The sequence below is a fragment of the Aythya marila genome (assembly GCF_965140915.1).
Source record: "Aythya marila genome assembly, chromosome: 1".
NCBI lineage: Eukaryota > Metazoa > Chordata > Aves > Anseriformes > Anatidae > Aythya > Aythya marila.
The window spans coordinates 147209506-147227943 of record NC_139042.1 but is presented as its reverse complement, the minus strand read 5'-3'; the positions used below and the strand labels follow the sequence as shown (position 1 = coordinate 147227943).

Genomic DNA, 18438 nt, shown 5'->3' with positions numbered 1-18438 from the left:
TACTCGGGTTTCCATCATCAATCCAAAGTTATAGCTAAACTAAACACACAATAAAAGGTTTGGCTGGCTGTATTATCTAATTGGCCAATGCCCCAAATAGCTTTACAACTTAAGCAGGTGATGGAAAGCCCTCTAGAGAAAGCATTGACCTGCGCTAAATGTACACAAAACCAACTTTGTAGGCACTTTACGGGGGAGGAGGGACAACACCACCACGACTCTACCTTAAATTCAGTAGAACACTTGATTTGAAAAAAATAATAAAAAGGAAGGAAAAAAAGCACACTTCAGTCTTCAGATACCAAGAAAAGTATCTTGCCCACTTTTAATTCTTTTGAAATGCAATGCTTTTCTTGTATTTGGTAGCCTTCTGTCCATCTGTCCACTAGGGAAGAACAATCCAGGTTAAGGACCCATCCTCCCCAAACAGGAAACCAAAAAAACAGGCCAGAAACTCTCACTTTTAATAGAAATAGGGCTCCAGACGCTGAAGGCTATCAAATAGCATTTAAAGCAGCATTTTTATGATATTTCATATATTTTCCCCATGTGTTATCCTACATATTATGCACCAAACAGCGGTCATTTGAGAAAAGCTCTGGAGTATAGCTGGCAAGAGCAAAAGGACAAAGAGTAAATGTGCTTATATGGATTTTTATATGGGTATGAAACTTTTGTGTCCCACTGAGACACTTTTTTAGTCTACCACTTTATTTTAACACCAAAACAAGTATGAGCAGTGGGTTCAGTGTGACAAATCCAGATGAGTGTCTGACGGAAATGCCCAGGTTGCAGCATTGCCCTCAACCAATCACAGTGATCACTTAAAAATACTTGGTTGCTCTGATAGAGAAACAGCTCTTTCAGATCTTTGGCAAATCTCTGGCTAACCAAATTGTAAATGAATCTTAACACATTAATTCAAAAAATGTAAAAGGTGTGTCAAAATACAGAAGAAAATAATTGCTGGACATATATTTAATCTTCATCCTCTGTACTTAAATAGTTATTTTTCCCCATGATTTTTTAATCCACACAGATTAAATTTGTTATTGAAACGGCACAGAAGTTTCTATCCTCAAAATTTACAAGACTTAGTTCTGTGGGTTTTTTTTTGTTTTGTTTTGTGTGTGTGGTTTGTTGTTTTTTTTTTAACAAAACTATTTTTCAAACCTTAAACTGAAGCAGGACATGGTTTGAGGACAGTATTCTTGTGTTCTTGCTCTTTGTGAAGCATGTGGTGAAAGAGTCCTGGTCCATGAACAGATCTCCTAGTCATTGCAGTCAACCATAAATTCTCTGCAAACTAAAAGCCAGCCTAAGTAGCACACTTGCACAGCTGCAGAGGATGCTCAAATGTTTTTTGGCATCTGATTCTTCCAAGCCCACTGCTGCGCCATGTATCTAAGGCTCTCATAAAATGACCATCACTGGAAGCTAAGCATCTGTCCACACATGACACTGAAATTGTTCAGCAGCACAAAGCACTATTTGCAAGGGACGAAAATGCAATGCAGTGACTGCAACACGGTAATGTTTAAATTACCCCAGGTAGGGTACGCACATGCAAACACTGCTATGCCATATGGAATCAAAACAGGAAGCACTGACAACTGTAAAACAGAAGATGACATGTGGAGGGAGAAATGAGCAGGGAAGCCATCCGTGAATATGACAAACTACGTGGAAGTGTGCAAGAGAAATCGCTTCTTGCAGAAACAGCACACCACTTGAAGAAAAAAGATATTCAGAAATGAGTCATCAGTAGCTGGAGGCAAACCTGAACAAAAACCAAGAGCAAGAAGAACATGAAAATATCTTCTTTTTTTTTTTTTTTTTTTTTTTTTGACACCCTGCTTAGAGTTTACACCTCTATTTTTCCTGATTTGCTAATATAACAGATCACAGAACACTTCCAACTCCCTTTTATATTAAGATTCAGAAAGAATATACACATCTTCACAAATTGCATTTGGCTGCCATATAATAAGCTTGGATTGAAACAACATTTGCACTTTGAAAAATAAAGAGCAGTATGAGAATATTCCTTCTCACATTTCTCCAGAAAATGTCTTCTTAAAAACGCCGTGAGTAAAGAGCACAGACACTGGGCCTAGAAAAGCACATTCTGTACAGTTTTCTGTATTTACACTGAAGTGAATGAGAAGACTGAAGAAATTAAACACTTTAGAGTGCTAAAATCAAAACATAAGCAATACCATTTTTTAATTTCAGTATTTTAAAGTACAGAAAGTGGAAACTATGAATATCAAATACAAATTTAAACAAAGCCACTTGTCCTCCCCTAGAATAATCAATGTGAACTACTTATAGAAACTTACAAATTTAAAGTAAAATCAAAACAAAATAAATACTGTACATACACTTTCCCTGCCTGCAGGCAAAAGAGGATGGGAAATACTGTTATGAATTGAAAAAATGCTCTTAAAGCTGCAGCATCCCATTTCCCAGCCAAATACTTAACACAGTAGTGCGTTTCTGTAAAAAGGAAGACACACATACACCGACCCCTACTGAGCAGACAAGCTAATATTTTCAGGGACATCAGAAGGAAGGACAGAAATTAGACTATCAGAGTAGAAAAAGGAGAGGAAAAGACAAATGGGCCAGCAAAACATTACTACAAAACTAGTAAATATAGCCAAGAACTAGCCCCTCCCTCCCCCCATTTTTTTTCCCTCAAATTTCATGGTTATTTTTTTAAAAAAAGATTTGCCAAAGCATTGGCAGCAATAGACATTTCCCAGCAGAAGTGACAATACATATCAATATAATCTCTTAAAGTGATCCCTTTCATTCCCTTCCCACAGCATGAAACTCTTATGGCTTAATTTATATTAAAAGTAGAAAAAGTCCTTTTTTCCAAACAGAAATGCAGCCTATGAAGAAGGCGCATCTCCTTATCAGTGCTACTTGTGTTTCCCATCCGCTGCATGACTTATCACTCTCATGCTCCCACAAAGAGGGCTACTAGGGTGTTGGTTGTTTTTTGTTTATTTTTACCGGGGGTTGTTTTTGGAAAAAATGGATGTCGCAGCTTTTAATCGTGTTTAACCACAAATAGTAAGGCCCTGGGTTCCGTTTATATTTCTTCTGAGAAACAGAGTTAGCTCTAGGCTCACTCAGTCCCAGAGGCACAAACAGCTTTTAATGGTCTGGAAGTATTACATGAATGAGACTCTGAAAAGACGCTAGACTTGGTGGTGGGAGTGTGAAGGGATAGGTGGGCACGTGGAGCCTAAATAGGGTACTAGTTATAGGCTTGTAGTGCCAGGTCATTCTAGCTTCAGCTCTGCTTAGTCTCCACAATCGCCAAAAAAAGCAGTTAGCAAACTTCATGCCAGCCCTAACTCCGAAACCCTGAAAAAAGTTTCAACATTTGCAACTTCATGGCCGTGAGGATGAAGGCAGCTGATGCCGTATAGCAAAGCCTAGGGAAAGCTGAAGCTTCTAAAAGGCAATCATGACACTGTGCTCTCTTATTTTGCTACGAAAAGTAACACAAGCACTTCAACCACCAAAAAAAAAGAACAAATTCAAACCCCCCCCAAAATTCCCCATGTGATCAGAAAGCAATAATTGGAACTCTCAACATCTACCCCTTTCAAAATTGTCTTTAAAATGGATTCATGTAGAGTATTATAGGTTGCATAGGTAATCTACCTCAGAGGTCATTAAAGGCTACCTTGTAGCCAGGGTTTATTAGCAAGTCTAGAGGGAGAAAAGGGAAAGTTGCTGGAAGAGTCATTGATATAGTTTCTAGGTGGTCTTTCCATTTTCATGTTTTGGTTGTTTTGTTTCTGTTTTTTTTTTTCTTTTTTATTTTTCCTAGTTGTAGGAACGTGAGATCTTAAGAGAATGGGAAAACCCCTACAATATTTCATTTCCTATTGTATGGTCTATCAACAAAAAAATAAAAGTACATTTTTATATCAAATCCAAGTTCACTGACTTTTCAAAAAAGACCCTCCTTCAAAACGAGTTACCATACCAGGCTTAATTCTCTGAGTTTTCATGTCAGCGCTCCCCACTCCCCTCTCTCTCCCATCCCAAGTGATACAGCAAGAAAAAAAAATAGGGCTTTTTCCCTCCACTACAACACAAGGTTCAGTCCATCTACAAAAAGATTGGTGCAGTAGTGTTTTCACCTAGAACACAGTAAAAATACCCCTACAAACAAGTACACAAAACAAGTGAGGTTACCACATCCTCTTCATAAGCTACCAGGAGACTAGACTTTTTTTTTCTTTTTTTCTTTTTTTTTTTTTTTTCTTTAAATATTGCTCATAGTGGCAATTTCTTTTAAATTGCTTGTTGTGTGGTGGAACATCAAAGTTAACATCTGCTGGAAGCATGGATATCTGAAGAAAATGGGAATGAACCTCTGCATGTTGACAGCCTGCGAAGAGACTATTACATAAACTCACAACAGCAACAACAGCGGAGAGCCACTTTGGAAAAAAAAAAAAAAAAGGTAGAAAATAGAATAAAGAAAGAATAAAAACAAGAAGAAATAATATATATGGGTCCAGCCATGCCTGTCTTCCAATAGTAAGATACAGATAAATAATATGGATGATCAGAAAAGAAACTCTGTATAAATCTGTCACGTATACAAGAACACTTATTCCATACTTCAAAATTCCTTACTCCAGATTCTATTCTGGCATACTTCTACTTCCGATTAGCGTTCTCTGAAATCTGCCTGTGAGGAGAGATGGCTCATTCCTCCTCCTATTCTGAATCTGCTTGCTGTCCTAAACTGGAAATTTTTGTTCTTAAAAATCATACAGCCAGCAAGAAGGAAGCAGTTTGGTTCAATATGCTAAAGCTAAAACAGATTTCAAAGCTTGGTGGGCAGTAATCTATTTGCTCAAGCTTAAGCACAGAGTATATTTATATGGTATATAATTTTAACTAGCATTGACGACATAGTATATTTCTTTGACTTATTACCTTGATAAGAACATGTGAGAAGATAGCTAAAATATTCTCTTTTGACTATTTCCATCTGGAAAACATAGCACCTGAGAATAGCAAGTACTTATTGTCACTTTCAGCACCAGAGAGTACCTCTTAGCTTATCTTCTGATTTGTAGAAATCTTTTGTTATGTCCATTCCCAATAGCCTAAGCAAGGCTAACAGCTTGCATTAATAAAAAAATAGTAATAAAAAGGCTGAAAACAGCCTGAATGCAGCCAGTGGTGTTCTTCCAGAGGGTGAGGGTGGAAAAAATAACTACTTTTGTGAGATCATAGCTAGCAAAAAAAAAAAAAAAAATCATTCATATGCATACTCACGCACACAGACACACACACACACACACACAAAGTCAAGTCAATATAAAGTTAAAGAGGGGCTGCAAAAAACAAACAAACAAACAAACAAACAAAATTAAGTTATACTTTTGAAGCTCCAGAGGAAGTTAGGCCATGAAAACTACCCGATTTATTTGCAGTTGCATTATGTTTTGATGTTTCTCAATTTAGAAACAGGATAACATAGTGCTGAAAAGTTTTGACCCTGCAACAATCAAAACCACCTGACATCAGAACTATTGCCATAAATTTTTAACGGCATTCATAATCTAGTCTATATGAAAATAACTCTGCACAAATATTCTGGAAAGTCCAAGATAATCTCTTTTTAAATTACAACACGAGAAAACTATTTCAGTATAGAATATGGAGGAAGGAAAAACTGGTTATGGAAGTTTAAATCAGCTCAACAAATTGGATAACTATGCCTGAGAATTTTACTCTTAGGAAATCACTCAAAACAAAACAAACAAATAAAGAACAACAAAAAAAATCGTTGTCACTAGAATATTAATGTTTTCATTTTGGCTGGACCCTGCAAAATGCCCTTTTTCCAGAATCAAGTATTCCCCTTTCTGCCTTCATCCCCAACCCCTAAAAGTTAAATATTTAATTTTTATATTACAGAAAAATACAAATTTAAAAACAAAATTATTTACAATAATTCAGAATCAGCATTTGCCATCAGCTCTGAAGGAAGCTTGACACAAATGATCATTCCGATACCAGTAAGCTACTTAACGCTTATATGCGCACCAGTTAAGACTTTTAATTGGCTGTCATGCCCAGCTTTGAAAGCAACACAGATTCTCTTGCCTTCCTGATCTTCACTGAAATGTCTGAAGTACAATAATATTTTAATGCTTTTTTCATGCTACATTAAATAATATGCCAAATCTTAAGACCACAATGTATCTTACGAGTTATTACTGAGTAAGCGTTGTGGAAAAACATGTAACGTGAGCTCCCCGTTCCTCCAAGAAGACGTATCGTTTCCCTCCCTTGTACCAACTTCTGAATAACCTGTACAAATGCAACTTCAGGAAGCCTTTTTGCAGAAGAAAATCATCAGAGATAAATCAAACATCACACCAGGAGGAAAAGTATGCACTCCAATTTGGAGGAAAGGGGTGCGGCTTAAAGCAAGTTAGCTACTGGACTGACATAAGAAGAATCTTCTGTCTTTAGGAGAGTCTCTTCTAGTCCATCAAATAAATAAATCTGTATAAAAGAGAGGAGGTCAAAAAATAACCAAGCTGGCAGAGAATATGCACCTTGCAAATCAACAGAAGCCCAGCCAATAGCTTATAAAGAGCAGGAAAAAAAATAAGATTCCATAAGCCTTAATTTAAAAATAATTAATAATGCATCTCATCCCTATTTAAGACTATAACCTGAATATCAAATTTAGGAGTCCAGAATAATAATCACCATTAATGTGGCTCTCCACTGCACCAAACATACATTATCAAAACAATTAAAAACTTTCACATTCTTAAATCTAAATTAATAACCCCGCAAAAAAAAGTCTTCCAAATAAATAGTTTTTTAAAATGAATTTAAAAGTTGTCAAAATCTATCAGAAATAAATTATTGATAAACCACCTTCATTATCTTCCCCTCATGAATTAGGTCAGAAACTACCAGCAACAAATGATATTCAAGCCCTGATGAGAGACTAATTCTCACAGTCCACGTCTCTCCAAAGATTTCCCCATTCCCATATGGTTATTGCTGAGCAGGTGTGGCACAGTGAAAATGCAGCATTGGGTTGTGGGTTTTGTTTTTTTTTTGTTTGTTTTTGTTGTTCATCAGGCAGTGTTTTTATACGGTACATGCAAGTCTGCTTCAAGCAGAGGAAAAACAGCAGCTCCAGGCTCTGTCGACCTCAATACTGGTCTGTGTAGGAAAGACAGCAGTAGTAGAAGTAGCAGCTACATTAAACAAAGAAGCGTGCATGGCCATTCCGGTTCAGCTTCAAGATCTTCCCAAGGCGCTGTTTAGCAGTTGCCATTCCTTTCTTTGGACGTTTGCCTGAAAAAATAAATCAAGTACTTCAAGTGGGAATTTCAGAACAAATTTTTATTGTCATAGAACAAAGATCAAGAACTTAGAGGTGAAGCAGGAAAAGATTTCACCTAAAACACTTTCCAAAAAAATGCTATTCATCTCTCTGTTTTGGAGCAAGCAAACAGGAATCAGAATTCTAAGAACAGCAGGAGTTCCTTTCCCTATACTCCTGCTAGCATTATCATAAATAATGCTATCATACTATTTCCAAATATTGCTAGTCTAAGGAAGGGCAGTGAGTGGGGTAGAGGAGAACTTAAGCTGAGCTCCCTGGATTCTAGTCAAGTTAATTATTCCCTTGAGTAAAATATGCAAAATAAACTAGAAAGTAAAAATTAAACAGAATGGTCATCATTTTTGTTGTTGTTGTTGTTTTTAATGGCACAGTTTTTAAACCTTCACTTAGATAAATAAATATGATTCAGGACAGTTTTTCAGAGTATAGCTGTGGTTCTTTGTTCTGTTCCCTGTAATATAATGAATGCACGACAGATAAACCTGCAGAGATGCAATGCCAACAATGACGGGTTCTATTAGCCAAGCAGTCAGTCAGATCTCTTTTTTCCCCTCCTCCGCACATTCTAAGCCAATATTTAACCATCCAAAGCATTCCCAATTTTCTGTTTTTCCTCAAGGTCTAAGCCTGTCCCCTTTGCAGTTTCTGCATCTAACAGCTGTTTTTGATGTTTACAGGGTTCTTTTCTCAGGTGTTTGTTGTCCCCCCACCTCCCACCCTCCTTTCCCTAGCAAAAGGACAGAGATAAACATTACCTTTTGTCGCCTGGTTACTGATAGGGGGTGGATTTGATGCTGGCCTCTTCGTTGGGTGAAGTGGTATAGACAAGGACGTTTCACCATATGGCCTGTCAGGGCTAAGGCTGCCATCACTCAGCCGGCATTCTCCTTGCATTAGGTTGGAGTCTCGTGTATACTTGCCATGCTGAAAACTCAGGCCATTGTTGTGGACTATACTTCGGTTTTCCTGAACTTTATGATTAGCCTCTGATGCACCCTCTTTCTTGATATATTTTTGTGTCTTATTTGTATCCTGGTGTGGAAAGGAGGGGGGGAAGGAAAAGAAAAAAGTGGAAGTTAATAGCCTTTGGATTCAAATTCACTACAGCTTTTCTAATCCCACTACTATATCTTTAAAAAAGAAGATGCAACTCCACCAGAGTCACCAGTGTCCAACCACTTTATGATTCCATCATTTCCTCTAGGCCAGACTCCTCTTAAAAATAAGATATAGAATATAAGTACAGTATAATATCTCTGTGCAAGCTCTTTCATATTCACTTAAGGACAATGCTATAGATTAATTACACATACCAGCATACTCAATTTTTCTACTTCATGATTTTAGTTTGCAGTAATTAAAACAAATGCAATTGCTGTCAATTAAACTGGCCACTACAGCAAACCATGCCATAACCATTGACTACTCAAACAAGTAACTTGTTTGTTTTCAATATCCAGCTGATGGGACAACAAACACTAAATAGGGAATCACCAACTGTAAAGACTGTTAAGTAGTTAGATGTTCTTAAAAAAAAACTAAAAAGCATGCAGTTAAAATACAGTTATTAAACAGCACTGCTATTTTGTAACTTGATTTGTTCTTAATACTTCTAGCATATACAGGTTTAGAAAGAGAGACACTTAAAAAACAAACAAACAAAAAAAAAAAAAAAACAATTTTAGAGAATAAGACAAGCAACCTTTCATTTATACATTCCTTGCTGGATTCTACCCGGATGTCAGCAAGCAAAAATATCCTTACCTGCTGGCTTTTGGGTTTTTATCAGTTTGGTAGTATCAATTTCCTAGGCATTTTTCAAATTATTATTAATTTCTTTATTTACTGTTAACGCTATCGACAAGTTCCACTTGCTCTGATGGCTCTAGCTGAGAGTAACAAGTAAACAATATAGTTCTTTCCCAGTTAGACTGCATGCAAATTCAGATTTTGTAATATATTTATTTTTTCAAGATACTGTACTAAGCATCTTTATACTACCCACCATAACAGAAGAAAGTTTGAGAGGAAAAAGAAAAAAAGAAAAAAGACCATGACAGAAATCCAATCCTCAGTTATGAGCACCACAAACATCTATTATCACCTCTGCAGTATGTAAAGACCTATCCCATCATACTTACATTCTGTGCCTACAACTTTGCGACCTCTTTTTCCTATAAAAATATGCTCAAAGCGTTTCAAATATTGCTTTACCTGAGGGGTAATCCTCGAGGCTTCATTCAGGTGTCTAGCCCATGCTGAAGTTCCCAATTGTCTTTCTTCTTCCTTCACAGACCTACCTAAAGAGAATTTCAACAAGCTTAAACTTTCAAGCCAGTAATTGGGAGTACAAAATCAATTATACATTTGAATAACTTTAAAATTAAGACAAGAAAGAAAGAAAAATATAACGGCAAACTTTTCCTAGACAGCAAGTAAAAGCTGTCAAATCTGTTTGGTTCTACACACTAAATTGGGAAAACAATTTCACGATATAAATAGAACTAATTAAAGATTTGTAAGACGGTCAGACAAACACAATCATTCAAGTTTGAAAGCAATGACGTTGAGGACATTCTACTTCCTTTGCTACGCTACACTGTTCAGTTATCTACCATGGCTTTGTCTCATAGGTAGCTCATAAAAAGACCAAGACTGTCTTTCCTTTACAGGCAGTGTTTTCTTTCTAAGCACTGATGGGCTACTCACAAACAACATATGGAACAAGATCTAAGCCAACAGGCCTATACTAGAAGTGTCCACATTGATAACATATGCTATTCAGTTAGCTTCTAAAATTGAAGGTATTCCAAAACAACAATTCAATTCAAATTTAGAGGTGAATACTATGAAACCAAAAGATTTTGCAAAATATTGCTACACTAAGAGTTACGCAGTTTCATATCCTTCACCAGTGATATATATATATACTACATTAGCTGCATTTTTTTTTTCCCATAACAATCTACACAGTTCTACACGTTAGGGGCTAAAACTACATTGACAGCACACCAAAGTCTTGGCTATTGCTGAACAGTGCTTGGACAGGGTCACAGCTTTCTCTTTTTACCACTCCTGCCTTCCTACAGTGAGGACGCTAGGGGTAAGCAATTGACCAGAAGAGGATGAAGCCAGGACAGCTGACGTGAATTGGTCAAAGGGATATTCCCTAGCATATCATGTCATGCTTGGTAATAAAAACTGGGGTAGAGGAGGGAGCAGGAGCAAAGACTGTCTTCACATCTGTTTCTGAGAGACTGGCTGGGCATCAGTCTGCTTGTGGGAGGTGGTAAGTGACTGCCTTTGCACCACTTGTTTCTTTCTCTTTCTTTCACTTACTAAACTATCTTTATTTCTCCCCATGAGTTTTCCCACTTTTGTTTTTCCTGCTCTATTCCCAATCCCACAGGGCAGGGGGAGGAAACAAGCAGCTGAGTGGGTGCATAGGTGCTGGCCTAAGTAAACCTACCACAATGATAGTAACCTAGATACAACATTTTTAATAAAGGTATAAAGACAGTGACACACTGTCTATGTCTGTGTGTTTTGGTGGTTGCTGTTTTTTGTTGTTGTTTGCATTTTGTTCATTATTTTCTGGTTTTATTTACTTGATTGGTGGGTTTTTAAGGACCTACAGCTTAAGGTACCAGAACATCGGCCATGACATCACATCAGGCTTTTCTGTTTTCTGCTTAAACAAAAAACTAATGTATTGTTAGTACTTTGACCTAACACCCTACTTGCTGGTGGGTTTCTGTTTGTTTCACATGAGCCAAGCTGTAATCCTCTTCCATTTCCTTCTCATGCAAAGAATTTTCACACATAATTACTTTTTCCTCTGTGTTCCAAAACCTGAATTTGATTCCTTTGAGGGAATTAGTGTTAATGTTCTGTTGTCTGTCATTCCCAAAATTCATTTAACAGATGCCTGTTTTCCACAGGCACAGAGACATCAAAATGCCTCTGACAAGAAAGTTACTTCTGAATTCTCCTCTTCAAGATTAGATTCTCATTTAACACACTGCATTCATAGCAGAATTTCATGAGTAAAGCCAGTTGTACTTTCCAAAATACAAGAAAGCCATCCAGCAGACTCCTGTTGATATCTAAGTAACACACATGCTGTGAAAGTTGCAACTATGTAGATGCTGTCAATCCTTTTTGAAGGAGATTACACTTTCTGTCTAGCCATAACTTCCTCACTCTTGTAAGGATGCCACAAAACTTCTAAATGGCAATATTCAGTAGATGCATTTTGATGACCTCTCAAGCTAACTTTGTCACTGTTTTATGAAGTAACTTACGTTTTATAACAAAACCAGAACTAAACCAAAAAAGCCCACCTTTTAAAAAGATGTCTGGTTTACTTAAAAGCTTGACTACAGATCTTAAATATTTAAATGCTTCTTCTGAGCAGTCTGTTCAACAGCAGAGAGCAGCAGCATAATTAATTCAGGTACCTACCACATTCCATTGCTTTGTGACTCTGAGATGGCTGTCTGTCTTTATGCCTACTTCTGGGATAGTTTCTGTGTTCCTGAAGAGAGGTTCTTTTATCTGTGCAGTCTGTGCTTTGAGTATGACCTGGTAAACATGTGGTATAGTGCAATCCTGCCATAGAAAGCATGCCCTGAATAGCGTCTTCTTCTGTACTTGTCGAGGTAGGACATTCCCTAGAAAAATACACCAGTATTAAGCAGTAAAAAATAGAATCCTATATTTCTCCAAAGGAATGATTTTTGCATTCATATAAAGCAGAACCATAAATATTTGAATGAACATGTCTAATAGCAATTTATAAACAAACACAGACAATATTCTTACTTTTTATTGGGAGTTTCATTTCTGGATGGCTTCTGAGTAGTTTGACAAAGGTCTCTTGTAACCTTAGAGTCCTCTTTGAAATTTGATGTTACTTCCTGTTTCTCTTCATCACCTGAGCTTTCTGACTCCTCTGTGGAGGAATCCTTCTGCTGGAACAAGAGCAAACAGCACATTGAAAGGTCATCATGCCTCCTAAAATAGAGATGCTACTGTAATATATGCTAAATAAAAAATCTAAAGGTTCTGGGTCCATCTTTATATATATATATACACTTATATATATATGTATGCATAAATCAGAATGCAATTAACTTGAATAGAGTTACTGAGATGTTATATATCCAAGTATTGCAATACTGAGTGATTACATGCCCCAGTAATAAAGCAAGCATCTCCAAATCCAATTTCTTCCAGAAAACACTACATATATTATACTGCGCACAAATTATTGTGCTGCACAAAGTTCCTTAAAGAGAGTACTGACTACTCTTTATCTTCTATATTTGAAGTAGAGGAAAAAATACTAACTATGGTTCCAAGGAGCTGCCCAGAATGATGCCTATTACTTTTAATGAGACACATGCTGTCCCAGGTAACAGTTTCTCATTCCTGCTCTCACAAATGCAAGGTAACTTCCATCAGCAGCAAATCTATACACGGCAGATACTCTCAGGTAAATCCAGAGCACACCTTGAACAGGGATATAGCAGCTGTTGCCACTCTTACAGTGGCAAAGCCTCATTCCATGAATGGAAGGGCTTTCCAACTCCCAAAGAGATTACATCTTGTATGAGCAGAACCTTCTCAAAGGTGGAGCAGCAATATGCATCTCAACCTAACTTTAAGTGAAGCAAGAACTACAACAGATACAATCTTAACAGTAACACAGACTAATTATTTACAACATGTACAGAGAATAACACTTGTTTTCAAGCCAAAGACTATACATAGTAGTCAATTAAAGGCTTCACAGTGGAAGATCAAAACGTGGAGGAATCATAATCCTTCAGGACTGCTACCACTATCACTGCCATCAAAACATAACTGGAATGACTAAGCCAGTGCAACAGATCGCCAAGGGATGTTTTTAAACAATAGCTACATTCCTAAGAGCATCTTGTTAATCCTTGACACTTGTAAAGTGACATACATGAGCAACTACACTGCAACTACAGTTCAATGTTAATTAAAAAAAAAAAAAAAAAAAGTTGTCTTGTTTTGCTAAGATCTTCTTCTGTATAATATGAAAACACAAAAAGTATTTACAAGAACTACTGAGATGCTTCATTTTGGATATATCATTACCCCCCAAAAAAACATAAAAATTATTATGCTAAATATTATTAGCAGTTACAAAGCAGGATATAGTAAAAAATAAGAAAACAGTTGCATTAATACAAAACATTTTACTCAATGAGAGTGATCCAAAGATGGCTACATGGTTGTATTCAGAAGTGTTTAGTTTACTTGTAAAGAAATCACTATGGTCTAGGCATTCAAATGAAAGATCTTCATTTATGAGCAGTCTAAATCGCCTCATTAGGGTTTAGCCAGTTAAGGTTATTTAAAAATCGAAGGTTTATAGGATTGTTTTCATTTAACTATTCTCTGAAACGATTATGGTAGACACTTATAATTCTAATGATGAAAGTTACATTTATTATGGAAGAAATGAACAAAGCGATTATTATCTAAATTTTCTCAGCCTTTGCACATTCCAGAGCAGGGTCATCCTTTGCCAACCCCACATTAATGGTAAACAAGATTATAATATTTGGCTCAAAAGGCACATCTTGCCATTTTCCTCAGTACTAGAAAAAAATGAAGAATGAGACAGAAGGGCAGAGCTTGAAATAGTGTTTTGAACAAGAATTAAATATTTTAAGAATTAAATATTTTTTATTAAATATTTTGTTATTGCCCAAATAAATTTGAAGTTTGCAAAGTATACTCAATTGCTTTGTTAACTTTTGTGACTTCTTCTAGCTATACCTGTGTAGTGCAATCAGGCTCAGATTCTTCTGAATCAGAAATATCAGAGTACTCTGAGGATCCATTCCTGAGTTCTGATTTCACACTTTCAAAGAACACTAAGGGGAGAAAAAAAATACATATATAAAACCCAACATTTATTACAAGTAATATTTAACAATTATGATGGAAGTAAAGAACACAAAATTCACATTTGATCTTTATAAAGAAAGCACAACCCCATACTGATCTGGCTCATGTTTCCTCAAACTCTGGGTTGTCTACTGTTGACCAATAGCCTTGTAAATTGGCTCACTGGATGAAGCCAGTGGAAGAGAAATCGTGCAGCAGGAGCACACATCTTTTCTCTCTCTCACAGGACACAAGCCTCACAGAGGGCAACACTGACAATTAGAAACACCTCAGTCTATTCCTGCTTTTGTATAGATAGACTGGAGTAAGAAGCGTGTCTCAGGAAGAATGGAGTAGGCTTCACTAGTTGCAATTCTACAGATTACAAGTAATCTTCAGGATCATTCTTAGACTCTTTAAACCTGAAATTTCCTTCTTTTAAAATAAGACCAGTCAGAGAAACACTCATCATAGAAGCCAGAGGATATTAAATGACTTAAAGGTAAAATGTATATATGTGTTTCGTTGCAATATATATGTATTACTTGTAATTTTTCTTTTACATCCCAGTTCACTAGCAATGTTCTGAATGTTTTGTGTCACTGCAGAGCTGTCAATCAGGAGTTAAAATGAAGACCTGTCACAGAAGCTTAAAATATTATTGTGATGATACACAATATACATGTATTGGTTTTCATCACACTGAAAGGAAGGGGTAAAAAGGAAATACCAACCTTAGACACTTTTTGCTAGTAGTAATATAAGGTACAATCAGAGAATGAAGTGTCAAAATAGACATCAAAAACAGTGGCACATGACACAATAATCTATCAAATCTACCCATCTAGTAGTCCACACGGTTTATTTTTGTAAGTGCTGAAGGAACTTGAATACGAAGTAGCTAAACTGCTCTTGCAAGTATTCACTTTTTAAGACAGCTTATGTTCCAAACCACGAATTGTAGGTGTTCAGAATCATCCAGTACTGTATACCTGCGTCCATGCTGCTGGCTGAAGTCTTGGTAAAGTACAAATTAATGGGATACTATAATATGCAGCTTATCTAGCAAATATACTTTGAACAAAAGCTATGACTCAGTAAAAAAAAAAATTAAATAACAAGTTTATGAATGTTTGTCAAGAAGCTAGTGGATAAAGAAGCACTTGAGAAGTTTTATGTTGCTTTTTTAAAAGTCTCAGCTAAGAAACTGAAACAAGTACCATATATTAAGTACTAACACAGATCAGAAATTAGCTCTAAAACAAAGACAAGTATAGTTAAACTGTTTTGCTTTTAACAGTTCAATATGCAGCTACATAAACAGAATGCAATATGAACAGAATGCAATGCATCTCTCTGTAGACTTTGCCTCTTGGCCTAAATCCCAGTAAGAACAATGGAAGGCAGCAGCCTGTTATAGAAACAGGTTGTTCCGTTAAGGAATTCTCTTCAGAAGAAAAATTTCTCCATTTCTGCAAACCTTCACTTACAGCAAAATAATATAACCAGAAGTAGGTGATGTTCCCTTAATAGGGTCACGTGAAGACACTCACAATTCAATTACAAATATTAGTGAAAGTCCTAAGTACTCAATTTCTAGAAGAACAATCTCAACATTCACTTTTTGTCCTAAATACATTTCTTAGATTTAGATGCAAACTGCTAAATTATAGCTGTATCAAGTAAGAGCAAAGACTGAAAAAAATCTACAATTTCTGTATATGATTTAATCTTCAATGCGAGTGTAAAACTTAGTTTAATTTTTAAAGTGGAAAAACACAACATTATACCTAGCCTTCACTCAACTAGCCATTTGCCTTTTTGGTTCATGAGCACACAAGGGACGTCTTTCCTGTACAGATTTTTAAATCTTGTCCTCTGTGACCTTTGGAAGCACAGTCTACAGGGATTACAAATTGCTTTGTTAGTGAAAATAATTAAATATTTTATCCAGGCTGACAATGGACTCATAAATGTTGTTACAGATGTGCAGGAAGCCAAGGGAACTGCAAGTCTCTAGAGGGGTCTTGTTATCTTATAAATGTTGACCTCAGTTTCCTAATACATATCCTCAGAAGCCCTGGTAAGCTCTACTGTGAAAGGATGTGACTTTTATAATTAAACAGAAAGATGAAGAAAGTATGTCAAGAACCAACTTGTCACTGTACACAGATAGCATTATTAAAAATAAGCACTGAAAACAGGTACACTATATTGATAATTCACTAATACATTTTGTAATCATCAGTGTTGAACACTTGGCAGGAAGACTTGAGGCTAGAGAAAGGCCAAGGAAGATCAACTCCTAGTGATGGATGGTTTAGATATGAAGTATTGGAAAAAGAGACTGAGGTGTTTTTACATACGAATAATGATAAATTCTCCCCCAACCTTGCACACAACTGCAAAGGCTGGAAGTGTAAGATTTTATTAATGCTAAGTTATGTTTCTTTGCCTGTATGGAATAAATCTGTTCATTAGCAAAACATACAAAATTGTATGAGCAAGTATGTAATCACCAAATGAAACAGAAAAATGAAAGATGAGTTGGGCTTGAAATTATCTGCATTTTATCTTTTATTCTTTACAGTGAATGATATGAAGCAATTTTGGTCAAAAAATCCACACTCATATTATGAAACAAAACAAAATGAAAAAATATCTTATACTGAAATGCTCATCTAGAACACCAATTAAACATCCACTCTGAAAGATGCTGTATTCACAGTATTCAAGATGGCACTAACATAAAAAGATGAGTTTTACCTTTCAACTCTATGCTGTTGTTAGCTTCTTCAGTAGACCAATAATATTTGTCAAATCTATTATCGTAATTTAATGCTACTTCACTGATCTATTAGTTTATCCTCTCTATACTTAGGTAAAATTTCAGTAAGACCTCATAATAACTACATCCTACTCAAGACCATCAAAACATTGAACTGACAAGGCTGAAAGAGAAGCTTACTGTTCAGTGGTTTCTGGGCATCTGTATTCCCTCCTCCTTCAAATCCTGAGGTCTGGACTTCTCTCTTAACAGTCGTCTTTTTCGACCTTGTTCTGTCATCTTCATCTTCACTATCTGCCGTGTAAAGACTTCGATCTGTAAATGGGCGTCTCTCATCTCTGTCTCACAAGAAAAACAACATACTATTCTTACAAACCTGAAGCAATTGTCTTCTCTTCCTTAATTATTTATAAGTCACCCTTGAGATAGCAACAGTAACATTCTCTTATGCTCATCTCTTTGTTCTGAATTGCACATATTTCCATTTTGTTCCCTGTACAACTGTCACTACCATAAAGATGCAAAGTTTGACACCATAATATTTTTAATCAGAATCACTCTAATTTAGTGACCCAACTGAGCAATCGAATGAAATGCCATTGCAAAGGAACATGTAAAGCATTTCCTTCTCTTCACTCCGTAACTGTGGCTCCACTAGGGGACAGCAGACACAATAGACAACACATTCCTTCTACACTCCTAACACGAATCTTACTTGTAAGAGAGAACTTAGAGCTTCACAAACAGAAGAAAAAAAAATACTTTTACTAAAAAATTAGCATGCTCTGGTCCATAATGACTAGGAACAAGTGATCCACAAACAACGCTTTGTACCTAATTATTCTTCCATTTGACAGCAGAAGGCGAAGATCATTGTCTTTTGTTCGCCATTCAGGTACTGTAGAAGATGGCTGAAAGGGCTTGTTAAATCTCCCGTTCAGTTTCGAGTTTGCTGTATCCTAAAGAAGTAAAAGCAATGTTGCTTATTATTTATTTCTATAAATTAAATTGTTTTTCCTGCACTCCACAAAAGCTTAAACTGAACACCAGGACAGTTACACATTTCTGATCACCAACTGAAGAAAGCTCAAGAAAAATATGTTCAGATGTAAAAAAACAACAGACTGCATCTTCTTCCTTGTATCATCTACAGCCTCCTGAACCACCTGCAATAGCTACAATATGTCTATAATACTCCTTTTGGGTTTTCTTTGGAGAAGCTGGGACAGGGACTGATAAAAACAACTCCTGGACTGGACATCTAGTCTCTGGAATTAGTTCCCGAACTTATTCGTAG

At 36.3% G+C, this 18438-nt stretch overlaps 1 protein-coding gene across 2 annotated transcripts in view; it reads right to left on the bottom strand.

The window, feature by feature from the left end:
- Positions 1–2201: 2201 nt before the first annotated feature.
- The window catches only part of KDM7A (lysine demethylase 7A), a 61219-nt gene continuing 44982 nt past the window's right edge, over positions 2202–18438 (bottom strand). Inside the window, exons 13-20 of one of the 2 annotated variants that reach the window (XM_082774322.1) lie at positions 17976–18100; positions 17322–17479; positions 14243–14340; positions 12251–12399; positions 11891–12099; positions 9641–9726; positions 8182–8458; positions 2202–7374 (exon numbers count right to left, since the gene is read on the bottom strand). In XM_082774322.1, the coding sequence (XP_082630448.1) occupies positions 7280–7374; positions 8182–8458; positions 9641–9726; positions 11891–12099; positions 12251–12399; positions 14243–14340; positions 17322–17479; positions 17976–18100 (1197 nt within the window). In that variant the 3' untranslated portion in view covers positions 2202–7279. The remainder of the gene's footprint in view (positions 7375–8181; positions 8459–9640; positions 9727–11890; positions 12100–12250; positions 12400–14242; positions 14341–17321; positions 17480–17975; positions 18101–18438) is intronic. The other variant, XM_082774323.1, reaches the window with a different exon arrangement.